This window comes from Trichomycterus rosablanca, chromosome 19 (assembly GCF_030014385.1).
Source record: "Trichomycterus rosablanca isolate fTriRos1 chromosome 19, fTriRos1.hap1, whole genome shotgun sequence".
In the NCBI taxonomy this organism is placed as follows: domain Eukaryota; kingdom Metazoa; phylum Chordata; class Actinopteri; order Siluriformes; family Trichomycteridae; genus Trichomycterus; species Trichomycterus rosablanca.
Genome location: NC_086006.1, coordinates 1,589,516 through 1,605,000, shown reverse-complemented (window position 1 = coordinate 1,605,000; position 15,485 = coordinate 1,589,516). Strand labels below are relative to the sequence as shown.

The 15,485-nt window shown below is 42.9% G+C and overlaps 1 protein-coding gene across 2 annotated transcripts in view; it reads right to left on the bottom strand.

Moving 5' to 3' along the window:
- LOC134333736 (IQ motif and SEC7 domain-containing protein 1-like) overlaps window positions 1-11,328 on the bottom strand; it is a 61,967-nt gene extending 50,639 nt beyond the window's left edge. The window contains exons 1-3 of one of the 2 annotated variants that reach the window (XM_063015875.1): window positions 10,992-11,328; window positions 6,904-6,933; window positions 6,535-6,642 (exon numbers count right to left, since the gene is read on the bottom strand). In XM_063015875.1, the coding sequence (XP_062871945.1) occupies window positions 6,535-6,642; window positions 6,904-6,933; window positions 10,992-11,230 (377 nt within the window). In that variant the 5' untranslated portion in view covers window positions 11,231-11,328. The remainder of the gene's footprint in view (window positions 1-6,534; window positions 6,643-6,903; window positions 6,934-10,991) is intronic. The other variant, XM_063015873.1, reaches the window with a different exon arrangement.
- Between the last annotated feature and the right edge of the window lie 4,157 nt (window positions 11,329-15,485).

Sequence of the window (15,485 nt, the reverse complement as noted above, 5' to 3'; positions counted from 1 at the left end):
TAGGAGCATCACAGGAGGAAAGTGTAAGAGAGCGCCACCTACTGACACATCACTAGATGGATTGTAAATGTACAGTGTAAAAGTGATACATAAATAAATAACTGAGGGCAGTGTCAGCCACTGTATGGCACCCAAGGGGCCAAGATGGTTAAGGGCCTTGCCTAAGTGCCCAAAAGTGGCTGCACAGTATTCAAACCCACAACCTTCTGAGTGATAGATCAAAACTCTACACTAATCTAGTGTGTGTGTGTGTGTGTGTGTGTGTTACTACAAAATCACAATACAGCTACAAACAATATAATCCAAACCACAATAAAGTGTTTACGCTCGCCTACCACTGCTGAGATCCGGGTCTGAATCTCAGAGGCGTCTACACAGACATGATTTACATAGTACAATGAAGTTGATCAGTGTAGAATCTTTCTGCTTTTGTCTGATAAATAGATTCAGGAGGATTTACAAATCACCTATTCTTTTTTTTTTACTGTGTTTTAAATGTACAATCTGGTTTAGGTGCTACAGAGGTTTATAAGAGGAGCGAGCGGGTACAGGATGAATGATGTAGGTAATTGTAACCCTGCAGGGCAGCACACACATTCTCTCTCTCCGTCGCTCTCTCACCCTCCACACATTCCTCCGTCCAGCTTTATGAAAGTTTGATGAGTGTACAGTAACATCAGTGAGAAAACACTCAGCTTTTCTCATTTCAGACCCGCTGAGCTCCAGCTTTTACTGTACTGCGGTACACGTACCATACACACGCCGCTAAAATTAAACTCATAAATACTATCGGAGTGACCACGCAGAGCCAGCCTGGGTCTGATCTATTCTGTAATTATACTACAGCGCTGGATGTACTGAACACACGACAGATTATAGAAATAAAATACTGCTGAAACACAGCAAAGAGAAACAAGTGATAACCAACTAGCCAATGGCTACTAGGCAGTTTTCGTCAATCTAAAACTCATTAAAAATGTATAAAAAGAACATATAGAATGTTTATATTGCAAGTATATTTCAGAAATCCTAATAACCTTTGGAAACTGAAGATGGTTTGCCAATAGAAATGAACCAAAATGTTACTTTAATGCTGCTAATAGATTATTTCTTAGCTTAAAACATCCTGAAGCTGTTTTAGATCTCTAACGCTCATTAGAACAACGTCTAAATGTACAGAGCCAGCTGTGAAGTATGGTGTAGGTGAAATAAAAATCAGGGGCTGGGTTGTAAAGCCAGTAAACAGGACTAGTTGTAGCCTAGTTGGTAAGGAACTGGACTTGTAATCCGAAGGTCACCAGTTCAAGTCCTACCATTGCCAGGTTGCTGCTGTTGGGCCCTTGAGCAAGGCCCTTAACCCTCAATTGCTCAGACCGTATACTGTCACTGTACTGTAAGTCACTTTAGATAAAAGTCTGCCAAATGTCGAAAATGTAAATGTAAACAGAAGCCCTAATGCTACTTAGCATTGAAAGGCAACAGTACAATGCTCATGGCTGACTGGAAGTGAATCACCACAGTCGTGTTTAGTGCAAAGAGGAGGCTGTTAGGGCGCAGAAAAGGGGAAATTAACTTCATTTTAACGTCCATGACTTTGGACCTTGATGTCCACACACTTTTAGTCGTTTATTTTTTACATGAAACCGCCATTCCGTCAACATCTCTGTCATGTTATAGCAGAGGTCCAGCAGAGGTCAGTGTGTTTCAACTGATGCACAAACCGAATCAGTCAGAAATACAAACAACACAATAATGATTCATTTGTTCAATATTAAAATTGAAGAATTAAACACGATTAACTATTACAATTTATTTATTATTCAGATAATTTATTAACAAAACTTTATTCTTTTATTAATATAACCTTACAAAAATCTAGCTTTTGATATACACTATACCGCAATTTTGATTTGAATATGTGGATCAGTGAATCGAATCAAGTGAATCGTTTAAGTAAAATCAACAAAGCGTAAATAAACCAAAACAAAAAATAACAGAATTAAGATCTAAATTAAAAGTATAATAAAATCAGTAATTAATCCACCAGAGAAACAGTCAATAAACTAATGAATATCATATTAATATCAATAGTGAAACCAATGAATCAACAAATGACCGGATGATTCAGCAATTTTACATTTCACATTGACGCCATTAAGAGCCACTTTTATCCTTTTAAGCGACTTAAAACTAATGTGACTGAATACAAAAGGGTTAAGGGTCTTGCTCAGGGGCCCAACAGTAGCAGCTTGGCAGTTGTGGGGTTTGAACAAATCTTCTGATAACTAGACCAGGAGTCAGGACCCAAACCACCGGCACAAATTTCCCCCATATGTTGATCGGGGCCGAGTAGTTACTACCACAAAGTGGAAAGCGTATGATTTCTTTTATATAATTGATTTTACAGACCTGTTAGCAATTGGTTTAAATGAAACACATTAGGTTAATAATCAGAAGGGTGTCTGATCTTTACACCGTACGGCCAAAACTAAGAAATTTCATCAGGGCAGTAATAGCTCAGTGGTTAAGGTACTGGACTAGTAATCAAAAGGTTGCCGGTTTAAACCCCACCACCGCCCAGTTGCCACTGTTGGGTCCCTGAGCAAGGCCCTTGACCCTCAATTGATCAAAATTGTGTTCAGTCATAACTGTAAGTCGCTTTGGATAAAAGCGTCTGCTAAATGCTGAAAATGTAATGAAAAATGTCATCACATGGCTCAAGAAAACGATTCAAACTGGCAATATTTGGAACGAGGTTTCTCAGCTTTGTTCTGACTGAGCTAAAATGAGGCCTTTATTTACTCTGTCTAATGCTTTTCTGCTCCATTCAGCATCACACACAGTCCGTCAGGGTGGCGTCAACACCACAGCGATTACAAACACCACCCTGCAACTGCAGCGCAAACGCAATAAACCCAACAACCTGTGAAACTGTAACGGTGATGTGAAAAACACAGAGACAAAATCAGATCTCTCTCTCTCTCTCTTTCTGTTTCTCTTGCTCTCTCGTTCTCACTCTCTCATCCTGTCTTTATCGCTGACCTTGCTGTATAGATCAGTAATGGCAGTAATGGATGCTCCATCACTTAGGTCCTCACTGCACTATGGACCTGTTCACTAATCTCGTTTCAGCTTTTGGAACGACCTTCTGAATGAAGTCCAGAACCCAAACCTGGTACAATCAGGAACATGTGGAATCCAGCTGTTCTAAAAACTCAAGCATTTGCCCAAAAAAAACAACAAATTGGCCTGAATTCCACCAATTCTTCCAAGTACAATGGTACAAAGAAAGGAATTTGTGCTGTTTGTGTATTTCTGACCCAGAGAATTTGCTACCCTCCTTAATTTTATCCAGACCTGGGACCGGCACTTAGAGCGCACTGACAAGTGCACCTCCCAATGGTGAGGCTGTTCGATCACCCCAACCCCATCCAGTACAGAGCCCGACTTGCTGATAGTACAGCTGAGATTCGTACCCTGGATCTCAGTGGTAGTGAGCACAGCACAAACACCCATTAATGTCCTGACACTAAATCTTCAATTTTAGAAACATCCCCACACATTGTAACCGCAGCTCTCACTGCAGGCGCTTTTCCACGAGGAGCACTTCAGTGTTTTTTTTTTTCGGAACATCCGTCTTCATCATTCCTGCGCCGTTGCGCTGGCTACAGCGGTAAACAGAGCCGCGGGAATGTAAATGTGATTTATTATTGCTTTTATCCAGCGCTCAGGCACGTCAGAGGAGGAAGAAGGAAAGGCAGCATCAGCAGTCTGAGAGTGGAAAACATACAGACGAAGCTTCATAACACTGAATCAAACTCTTTTAATGCTGAAACCAACCTGCCCGGGTGTGTTATGACCTGTGATGAGGGGGTGCAGACAGGACAGACGCATGTCAGAGTTCCAATTTTCCAAAACATTAATCAAACGCAGCCAGTAGGACTGGAGAACATGAACGCTGTAGTGGTCTTTCGGAGCTTTAAAGCAGGGTCTTGAAACTCCTACACTAATGCTTGCTGTGTAGCTAATAAAAATCAGTGTGTGGTGTTTGCATGTTCTCCCCATGTCTGTTTGGGTTTCCTCCAGGTGCTCCGGTTTCCTCCCACAATTCCAAAGACATGCAATCAGGTTGATTGTAGCAATTGAAAAAAGAGCTGTATTAGAACACCTGACCATCAAAAACAAACTATCTGTGGGATTTTTTTCAGCTAGAACAACAGATGCTTTTCTGAGAAGCTTCTCACAAGAGTTTGAATTATAACTGTGGGAATTTGTGGCCATTCAGTCAAAAAATAACAGCATTGTATGGCTGGGAAGTGACTAAACTGATGTCTGTTGAGCGGGGCTGAGGTCCGGGCTCTGTGCAGGACACTGGGGTTTCCTTACACCAAGCTTTTTTCATGTCTTGAACAGGACGAGCCTTCCCTAAACTGTTGCTGCTAAGTTGGAAGCATGTAATTTCCCTTATATCATTATTTTTAACACCTGTTAGCAATTATTAGCTAAAACACATGAATTAATAATTAGAAAAAAGAGGCGTCCCAATACTTTTGTCCATGCAGTGTAGATAAAATGTCAGTATCAGGTTTCTGAAGGTTAAATGAAGGTGAATAAAAGCATTTAAATCGATCTCTGTATGGCGTTTCTCTCTGAGGAGGAAGCGGCTGAATGAAGGAAGCTTTCATCACGCTCGTCTCATCGTTTCCTAATACGGGGGGGGGGGGGGGGGGGGGGGGGGGATTATAGTGAAGATCAGAGAGACGGCCGCGAGGATCCAGGAGGAATTTAAAGGAAGAATTTAAAGGATGAATTTAGAGTTGCCCGAGTTCCTCCTGGCGTCTGTTTACTTTTGCTATTGCACGATGCGTCATTTCTGCTGGCAAAATTAGATCAGGAATCAACAGCCGTCAGTCTCCATGTACAGTCCAGGTCAGAGGTTCTTCTCAGCTCTGGTCAGATCACTGACCGCGTTACCTGACAGAATTCAGTTTCTCCACTTTCTTGGTTTTCTGGTACAGTCTAGACTTTATAGTACTGTCCAAATATTTTTGACAGAGTTAGGGTTAAGACTTTGGGAAAGTCAATCCAAAACGTCCATTCATCCATTCATTGTCTGTTTACCACCGCTTTGTCCTATTCAGGGTCGTGGTGGGTCTGATTCACTGGGAAAAAGGCAAGGACAGGTCATCAGTCCATCACGACACACACACACACACACACACTTATACCTAGGGGGAACTTTTGTATCTACAATTAACCTGACTGCATGTTTTTGGACTGTGGGAGGAAACCGGAGAACCCACACAGACACGGGGAGAACATGCAAACTCCACACAGAAAGGACAGAGACTGCTCCACCTGGGAATCAAACCCAGGACCTTTTTGCCACCCATGAGCCACTGTGCCACCCCAAAAGCTCAATTTCAGCCTAAAAGCTAGAAGCCTAGAAGCTGTAATGCCCAACAACTACCTCGTAGTTAAATTATTTATTTGTCTATTTTTTTTTCCTCATCGTTAACTAAGTGACATTGTGTGTATATCTGGAGAGTATACATGCACTGCATATTTATTAAATAATAAAAATGAAAATACAGATTTTCCTGCACTGTATTGTGTAGAGCAGTGGTTCTTAACCAGGGGGCCACAGCCCACCGAGCGGCCTCAGTGAGCCTGGATGGGGGTCCAGTTGCATTTGATTTAGAACAGTATAATAATATCAAAAGCATACGATAGGTGTCTTAAATGTCATACAGATCGAGTGATTCAGTATAACAAGGTGAAGAAGCTCCTACCACCGGTTCATCAGAAATAATCCCACTACATAATTCAAAACCAGAGAACACCAGAATTTATACATATATATGAGCAAGAACACAAAACCTTTTATCATCTCTGCTGAAAGTGTAAGAATAATATAATAACCCGCTTCAGGGGGTCCCAAAAGGTTAAGAACCGCTGTTGTAGAGTCGATCTTCAGCTGATCTGTATGATTTTGACTAAACGTAAACATAAATCTTTGATCAGAACAATGAAACCAACCCTGTTTGGTCAAAGAGCGCTGAATATAAAACCAAGAGGTGCCAGTAAAATGTTTACGAGTTCATTAGCATCTCATTAACATGGATGGGAGCTCAGCGTCCGCGTCTGATGTAACCCGTGTGTAAGAACGTTCTGCTAAAAACAAACACGGTCCAGCAAATCTAGATATTTTATAATCTCATCGGAACCCTGAGGAGCCCTGAGGAGACTTGAGGAACCCTGAGGAACCCTGGGGAGCCCTGAGGAACTTTGAGGAACCCTTGGGAGCCCTGAGGAACTTTAAGGAACCCTGAGGAAACCTGGGGAGCCCTAAGGAACCCTGAGGAGCCCTGAGGAACCATAATGAGCCCAGAGGAACCCTGAGGAGCCCTGAGGATCATCTAGCCATCATGTAGAGCTGCACATTAATCCAACTCTGGTCGAGAACACCATCAACTAAACAGAACTGACCACACTGAGTGAACAAGAAGAAGCAATCCAGCGGATGTACAGTACCTGAAAGAGGCGGATTTCCACTGGCGACCGGGTAAAATCCTTCTGCAGGCGGGCGACACAGCGCCGCTGGAGTTCTGTGAGGCTTCCACAGGAAGTGAGGCGTGTCTCCTACACACAGAGAGAACGACAACTGTATTCCATGTTCATCCGGACAGTTCGGTTAGGTCCAGGTGATAGATCATGAAAACAGCTAAGGTTCGCTAACCCAAGCGAGCATCAGGTGGTGGATCGGAGTGTAAGGTGGTTTTAAGTTTCAGTCTAGGCAAACTCAGATGTACAAAACCTTGTGCATTAAAATATAAAGTTTTATTGTTGTTGTAAAAGTGAGATTGATCTATTTATTTAAAGATTTAAAGAGATGTTACATACCCGATAATCCTGAAGCCGCCGTATTCAGATCTGAAACACACAAAGCACAAAGTGAATCAGTGATTCAGGGCAGTGAAGCTTGGAGTGAATCAGTGATTCAGGGCAGTGAAGCTTGGAGTGAATCAGTGATTCAGGGCAGTGAAGCTTGGAGTGAATCAGTGATTCAGGGCAGTGAAGCTTGGAGTGAATCAGTGATTCAGGGCAGTGAAGCTTGGAGTGAACCCTGAGAGACCATAAACCTTCAGAACAGGCCAGTTGATTAGAGTCGCATGTTTTGGGCCTGACCACAAATAACGCTGACAGATTCTCCATCTGTACAGAGTCAGGGTCCCGGATTTAAGGCGCGCTGCCTAAAAGATGCACCTTCAGCAGGACGGCAGCAGGAAAATCGATACGGGTGAATGTCAGCAAGGTCGAGCGACGCTTAAAACGTCCAGAGGAGACGGATCCTTTACATTGAGCCGTCTGAGCTGAGAAAACACTTTCATAGAAAACGACAATAATTTCATAACCAGGTTTAGATTGTGGATCAAGTCTAGTGCTGGATTCATTTAATACATCATAGTTTTAGTCTGAAATTAGAACTATTATTATTATTATGGTCCAGGACGGTTCGATGACTGATGCTCAACCTGGAGTGTAGTGTGTATGCTAGATCAGTGGTTCTGGGACCACGATGGCACCATCCAAGCGCCTTGGTGAGATTATTAAACACCTCAGTGTCAATGCTAAGACGAGAGTAGCGCCTCTGGTACCCCTTGACGCAGGTTATGATACAATTCTTCCACTTTCAGCAAGGATGACAAATGGTTTTGTGATCTGCATCAACAACTAAATACGAATCTTTCGTGGTCACCGTCCAACGTAGGCTATAGATCTCCCATATATCAATAGCGTGTTGATTTTTCTGTCCAATCAAATGCAGTGGGACCCCACTCACTGAGGCCCCCTAGTGCCCTCGGCCCCCTGGTTGAGAAGCACTGCTCTAGTGGGTGGAGCGTCAATCCATTGACAGCAGCGCTGCTGGAGTTTTTAAATACCGTGTCCACTCACTGTCCACTCTATTAGACACTCCTACCTAGTCGCTCCGCCTTGTAGATGTAAAGTCAGAGACGTTCTCTCATCTATTGCTGCTGTTTGAGTCGGTCATCTTCTAGACCTTCATCAGTGGTCACAGGACGCTGCCCATGGGGCGCTGTTGGCTGGATATATTTTTGGTTGGTGGACTATTCTCAATCCAGCAGTGACAGTGAGGTGTTTAAAAACTCCAGCAGCGCTGCTGTGTCTGATCCACTCATACCAGCACAACACACACTAACACACCACCACCATGTCAGTGTCACTGCAGTGCTGAGAATGATCCACCACCTAAATAATACCTGCTCTGTGGTGGTCCTGAATCTATTCTCACGTCTACCTTCTCAATGTTTCCAGTGCCTTGAGGGCTTGAGAGTGGAGCTCGGACGCTCCTCCACCCAACCATCAGATGATGATGCACATCTCATTCACCGGTCCGGTTTGTCTGGAGTGATAAAGCCGACGTCCATCAGAGAGATCACTTTACGCTGCTGCAGGAGGGCTGAGCCGTAACTCACCGAGCCAAGAAGGGCCGCGCGCTCACACACACACACTCGCACGGTTTTAAACCTCAGACTTCCCGTAATTCGATCCGGCGGTGCTAACAGCACTTCAGATTGAGCGGCTCTGCCGTGATGGCTCTCCTGCATCCTTCAGTGCTTGCCGACCTGCAGGATGCTCTCGACGCTCTCTGAGTCATTTCACGCCACTATCGATCCCCAATAAAACATCTTCGCGTGACTAATATCGCTGACTGCGCGAAGCAGAGTCGACTCAAAATAAAAACAAACACCTGGGTACAGAACCGCCAGCTTATATTGTTGACCACTCAAAGCCAATTGAGGCCCGTCTATGTGGCTGTTGGGTTCAGTGAGCTAATAGTTAAGCGATATAAATAAAACGTTTTATTATTATTAGCAAGTTCCTGATGTGGCAAGAGCCGGTCACCAGACAGATGATAATGCACTGGGAAATCAGAAACCTATAAATGTCATACAAACTCTATAAATATGGATCACGGGCCAGATTTAGATCTCTGTGGTAGAACTAAAGCACTAAAGTCTAAAACTGGTCCTGGTGATGATGCGAGGGGGAACGTTTACACTCACACCTCTACAGATACGACGAAAAAGGATCAACACAGCAGAACCATCAAGGACGGGTGTTAATTAAATCCCTCAGCGCGTCTAAATTCAGCAAATTGATCGATCTGTTCTGTGTCTTCAGCTCAGACGGCACATATGAACGATATCAAGCTGCGGAACTGCAGAACTCTTTAAGAAAGCTACCAAAACTATGTGGACACAGTCAAGCAACCTACACAGCTAAACGCTGCAGTAGAACCGGACGTACTAAAGAGCTTAGTGACTCTTCCTACAAGGCTTCAGTTTACTTCAAGTGCTGTGACTTTAGAGTCTAAACATCTAGGAGCAATAACGGCTCAGCCATCAAATCACACAAACTCACAGATTGAGTCTTTTTTGCTGAAGTTTATATTATAAAATCATCCAAACTGCATCTGGTAGCAACATCTGCCCAACATCTGCATACCAGGAGCAAACCAGGAGCAATTTAAAGCAACCACTCCACATGGTTTTGGGAGCTATGCCAACCTTCACGGTAATAGTGACCAAGGGCTAGGATCAAACCCAGGTCCTCACCCACCCACACTACACCCCTCTACAAGTATCGATCTTTGGCTCCAAAAGCTTTAAATATGCGTTTTCTTCAGCAAAATCGGGAACTGGTTACGAATAAATCACTAAGTGTGTGGGAACTGAAAATCTGAGTACATCAGGCTCTCAGTGTGAAGTCAGGAGTTCTATAAATATTAAATATGAACCCTATAAACTTCAACATCAAAGCCTATAAATCTGAAAAATGAACTGTAGAAATCTGAACACTCGGAGGGATAACGTTACACGTTACACACGAATATTAACACACTGCATCGAGGATACGCTTTAAACACACACACACACACACACACACACACACACACACACACACACTTCTGTGTTAGAAGGAAATCTGCACAATTCATCTGCAGTATAATAAAGATGACTAAAATTCATGTCATGTTCTTCAAGGCTGTGGAACCCTTAGGGAGAGGACTGGGGGGGGGGGGGGGGGGGGTAGGGCATTCCTGCCATATCAACAACTGATGAAAACCACTAAAGGATCCTAACATTACACAAAACTACAAAACTAATGAATCTAATATGTTTATTTATCATTATCAATATATTTACATCAGTATATGAAGGGGGGGGGGGGGGGGGGGTTAAGCATGTATAATTATTATAATAACAACAATATCATATATATTGCGATATATATTTAAAACATTGATTATTTTGAATAATTCAGTTTGTTCAAACTTAATATTCTTAATATTTCAGTTCTGAAGGTCTGGATTTTAGACTTATTTACATATTTGAAGATCTGCAGTAAAATAAACAAATCAGATTGTGCATTTTCTATTGTTAAGGATTATAAATTCAGGCTCAGATTATAATAATGATGATTAAGGTGAAATTCAGGTAAAACTTGATTATTTTTAAATAATTCAGTTCGTTTAAGCTTAATATTCTTACTATTTAAATTCTGAGGGTCTCGATTTTAGACCTTATTTTACAGACTTATTTACATATTTGAAGATCTGCAGTAAATTAAACAATTCAAATTGTGCATTTTTCTATGTTTAAGGATTATAAATTCAGGCTCAGGTTATAATATATAATATATATTGTGATGTATATTGAAAGCATGATGTAGTGGCAATTAAGGCAAAATTCAGGTAAAACCTGATTCTTTTAAATCATTCAGTTCGTTTAAGGTTAATATTCTTAATATTCAAATTATAAAGATCTGGACTTTAGACCTTAACTTAGACTTATTTACATATTTGAAGATTATATTCAGGTTCAGGTTCTAATACGTGTACATAAGTTCCATACAGACGTGCATGAGTTCATATGAGCGTTATAAACCCTGGTGCTGGTGCTTACTTCTCCTGGATGGCTCCCAGCGCAGTGAGGCTGACCGAAGCGGAGTTGCAGGTGAGCAGATGCCGCTGATACTCCTCCTGCAGCCGGGCGTTACGGTGGCGCAGCTCGGCCACCTGGAGCTGCAGCTCCTCTATCCGGGACCTCTGGCGCTCCAGCTGGCCGCGCTGAGCCTCGATGATCCGGTTCAGCTCGGTCAGACACTCCGCCGCCTTGTTCGCCTTCTCAGCCCGAGTCTCCATCTTCAACCCCCGGCTCCGGTCACACCTGCCCAGCGTGCACGGCTCCAAATCCCGCTTCCAGAACAACCACGGTCCGCGTCCACAGTCCTGAACTAACCCGCAGTAGCATTCTGAATCCTACATTAATCCTAACTGACACCGAGAGAGAGAGCAGAGGGGGCGAAAACTTTCTCCTCCTGTCCAGTACTGACTGTCCGCATCCTAACACCGCTGCTCCAAACACCCCAAACACGGATTCACAACTGAGTCGATTCATCTGAATCAATTCCTTTCGACTCGTCAATTATAAACAAATGACGCAAGAGCAGCCCTCATGATGTCATGATTTTTTTTATGTGATTGTATCATATGACATGGTTATCTATAATGAAATGTATATATGTGTACACTTTATGTCCATAAATATGTGGACACTCCATTAAAAAAACAAATGCTATTAAAATCGAGTGACCTCTGTGTGATCTTGTCAGCTAGAAGGACAGCGGGTCTATTTTAAAGGATTCTCACAAGACTTTGATGCACGCCTGTGGGAACTTGTGCTCATTCACACAGGACCAGCCTTCCAAATTTCATGATTTTTCATTTAGGATAATGTTACATATATGCAAGGAAGCATTCATTTTTAATTAATTAATTAATCTTGATTAAACATCATGTTTATTTTCTTTATACTATGTCCGTGCGTCTTTCCTTGTACGTGGACGTCACATCAGTACTGGAACTTCAATGCTTTTTGGGACTGAATATTTTTTGGTTAAAAATATTGCAAATTTCCATTTCTATAACGTCCTTAAACTTTGTGGCATGAATTCCTTGGTTGGCAGCTGTCTCGTTTTCGAGGTCAGAAAGAAACCCCAAACACTACCGCCAAAAACTGGTTTGGCGTGAATTTGATGATTCGATGGTGTCACATGGACGTCACAGTCCACAGTTTTTACCTCACCAGAGATTAGTGGCTGCGGCACAAGAGAAGAACCGGCTGGACTGTATAGAAGTGTAAAGCTGGACTGCAGTTTGCTGAACAGTAGAACACATGAACAAGCTCCTCTCCTGCAGGACAGTTTCAAAGCTTACTGCGATGTAAAGCTTGCTTGATTATGGACAGTGTCATGTACTGAAACTGAAACACCTGGTTTTAGACCACAATAATTTATTAGTGTGGTGTAGGGCCTCCTTTTGCGGCCAATACAGCGTCAATTCGTCTTGGAAATGACATATACAAGTCCTGCACAGTGGTCAGAGGGATTTTAAGCCATTCTTCTTGCAGGATAGTGGCCAGGTCACTACGTGATGCTGGTGGAGGAAAACGTTTCCTGACTCGCTTCTCCAAAACACCCCAAAGTGGCTCAATATTATTTAGATCTGGTGACTGTGCAGGCCATGGGAGATGTTCAACTTCACTTTCATGTTCATCAAAACAATCTTTCACCAGTCTTGCTGTCTGTATTGGTGCATTGTCATCCTGATACACGGCACCGCCATTGGATGCACATGGTCCTCCAGAATGGTTCGGTAGTCCTTGGCAGTGACGCGCCCATCTAGCACAAGGGAATTGGGCCAAGGGAATGCCATGATATGGCAGCCCAAACCATCACTGATCCACCCCCATGCTTCACTCTGGGCATGCAACAGTCTGGGTGGTACGCTTCTTTGGGGCTTCTCCACACCGTAACTCTCCCGGATGTGGGGGAAACAGTAAAGGTGGACTCATCAGAGAACAATACATGTTTCACATTGTCCACAGCCCAAGATTTGCGCTCCTTGCACCATTGAAACCGACGATTGGCATTGGCACGAGTGACCAAAGGTTTGGCTATAGCAGCCCGGCCGTGTATATCGACCCTGTGGAGCTCCCGACGGACAGTTCTGGTGGAAACAGGAGAGTCGAGGTGCACATTTAATTCTGCCGTGATTTGGGCAGCCGTGGTTTTATGTTTTTTGGATACAATCCGGGTTAGCACCCGAACATCCCTTTCAGACAGCTTCCTCTTGCGTCCACAGTTAATCCTGTTGGATGTGGTTTGTCCTTCTTGGTGGTATGCTGACATTACCCTGGATACCGTGGCTCTCGATACATCACAAAGACTTGCTGTCTTGGTCACAGATGCGCCAGCAAGACGTGCACCAACAATTTGTCCTCTTTTGAACTCTGGTATGTCACCCATAATGTTGTGTGCATTGCAATATTTTGAGCAAAACTGTGCTCTTACCCTGCTAATTGAACCTTCACACTCTGCTCTTACTGGTGCAATGTGCAATTAATGAAGATTGGCCACCAGACTGGTCCAATTTAGCCATGAAACCTCCCACACTAAAATGACAGGTGTTTCAGTTATTTTGTCCAACCCCTGTATGTTCAAGTAGTTTCTCATTTAGATGTTTTTTTGGTGGTTTGCGTTTCCTCCCAAGATGTCATTGTCAGTAAACCCTGTCTTTCTCACCAGCCTGCAGGTTCTGTCAAAATAGTGTGGCTTCAAATTAATGATAGATCTGTTCCTGACTTTTGTTCCACAAAAGAAAGCATCAAAGAAAAGAAAGAATTTAAGAAATCTGTACATTTCCATGTGATTTACAAGTGTACGTAAACCTTTAAACGTCTGTATGTCTCGGAGTCTAAAATAACAAAACACACATTTAGAAAGGGGACATGTAGACTGGCAATGCAATTTTATTAGAGGCTTTTAAGTTAAAAAGAGACAAAGCAGCATCTTTAAAAAAAATCTTTTATTCAGTCAAGATAAACAAACAAACGTTGAAATGTTACAGAAATGCAGTCCAGTAAATGTAATATAATCGGGGCGTGGTCATGTGATCCACATGAAATAAAAACGTAAAACATAAAATCACACTGTAAAAATAGAAGAAAATAAATAAATAAAATCAGGTTCACATAGAGTTCACAAGAGGAACCGAAAATGTTCAACATAGTTCTTCATTTTATAGGACAATGCACTTCACTATGTGAGTTCACTATGGTACTGAGTTCACAAGCCCTGTTCACTATGGTACTGAGTTCACAAGCCCTGTTCACTATGGTACTGAGTTCACAAGCCCTGTTCACTATGGTACTGAGTTCACAAGCCCTGTTCACTATGGTACTGAGTTCACTATGGTACTGAGTTCACAAGCCCTGTTCACTATGGTACTGAGTTCACAAGCCCTGTTCACTATGGTACTGAGTTCACAAGCCCTGTTCACTATGGTACTGAGTTCACAAGCCCTGTTCACTATGGTACTGAGTTCACAAGCCTTGTTCACTATGGTACTGAGTTCACAAGCCCTGTTCACTATGGTACTGAGTTCACAAGCCCTGTTCACTATGGTACTGAGTTCACAAGCCCTGTTCACTATGGTACTGAGTTCACTATGGTACTGAGTTCACAAGCCCTGTTCACTATGGTACTGAGTTCACTATGGTACTGAGTTCACAAGCCCTGTTCACTATGGTACTGAGTTCACAAGCCCTGTTCACTATGGTACTGAGTTCACAAGCCCTGTTCACTATGGTACTGAGTTCACAAGCCCTGTTCACTATGGTACTGAGTTCACTATGGTACTGAGTTCACAAGCCCTGTTCACTATGGTACTGAGTTCACAAGCCCTGTTCACTATGGTACTGAGTTCACAAGCCCTGTTCACTATGGTACTGAGTTCACAAGCCCTGTTCACTATGGTACTGAGTTCACAAGCCCTGTTCACTATGGTACTGAGTTCACAAGCCTTGTTCACTATGGTACTGAGTTCACAAGCCCTGTTCACTATGGTACTGAGTTCACAAGCCCTGTTCACTATGGTACTGAGTTCACAAGCCCTGTTCACTATGGTACTGAGTTCACTATGGTACTGAGTTCACAAGCCCTGTTCACTATGGTACTGAGTTCACAAGCCCTGTTCACTATGGTACTGAGTTCACAAGCCCTGTTTATTATGGTACCGAGTTTATGAGCCCTGTTCACTATGATACGGAGTTCACTATGGTACTGAGTTCACAAGCCTTGTTCACTAAGATACGGAGTTCACTATGGTACTGAGTTCACAAGCCTTGTTCACTAAGATACTGAGTTCACAAGCCCTGTTCACTATGGTACTGAGTTTATGAGCCCTGTTCACTATGGTACTGAGTTCACTATGGTACTGAGTTCACTATGGTGCTGAGATCACGAGTCCTGTTCACTGAGGTATACAGAAACAAACTGAAACAAAACAATTTAAAGTTCGAATGATTCACAATTCACTGCATCATCCCCGTGTTGAT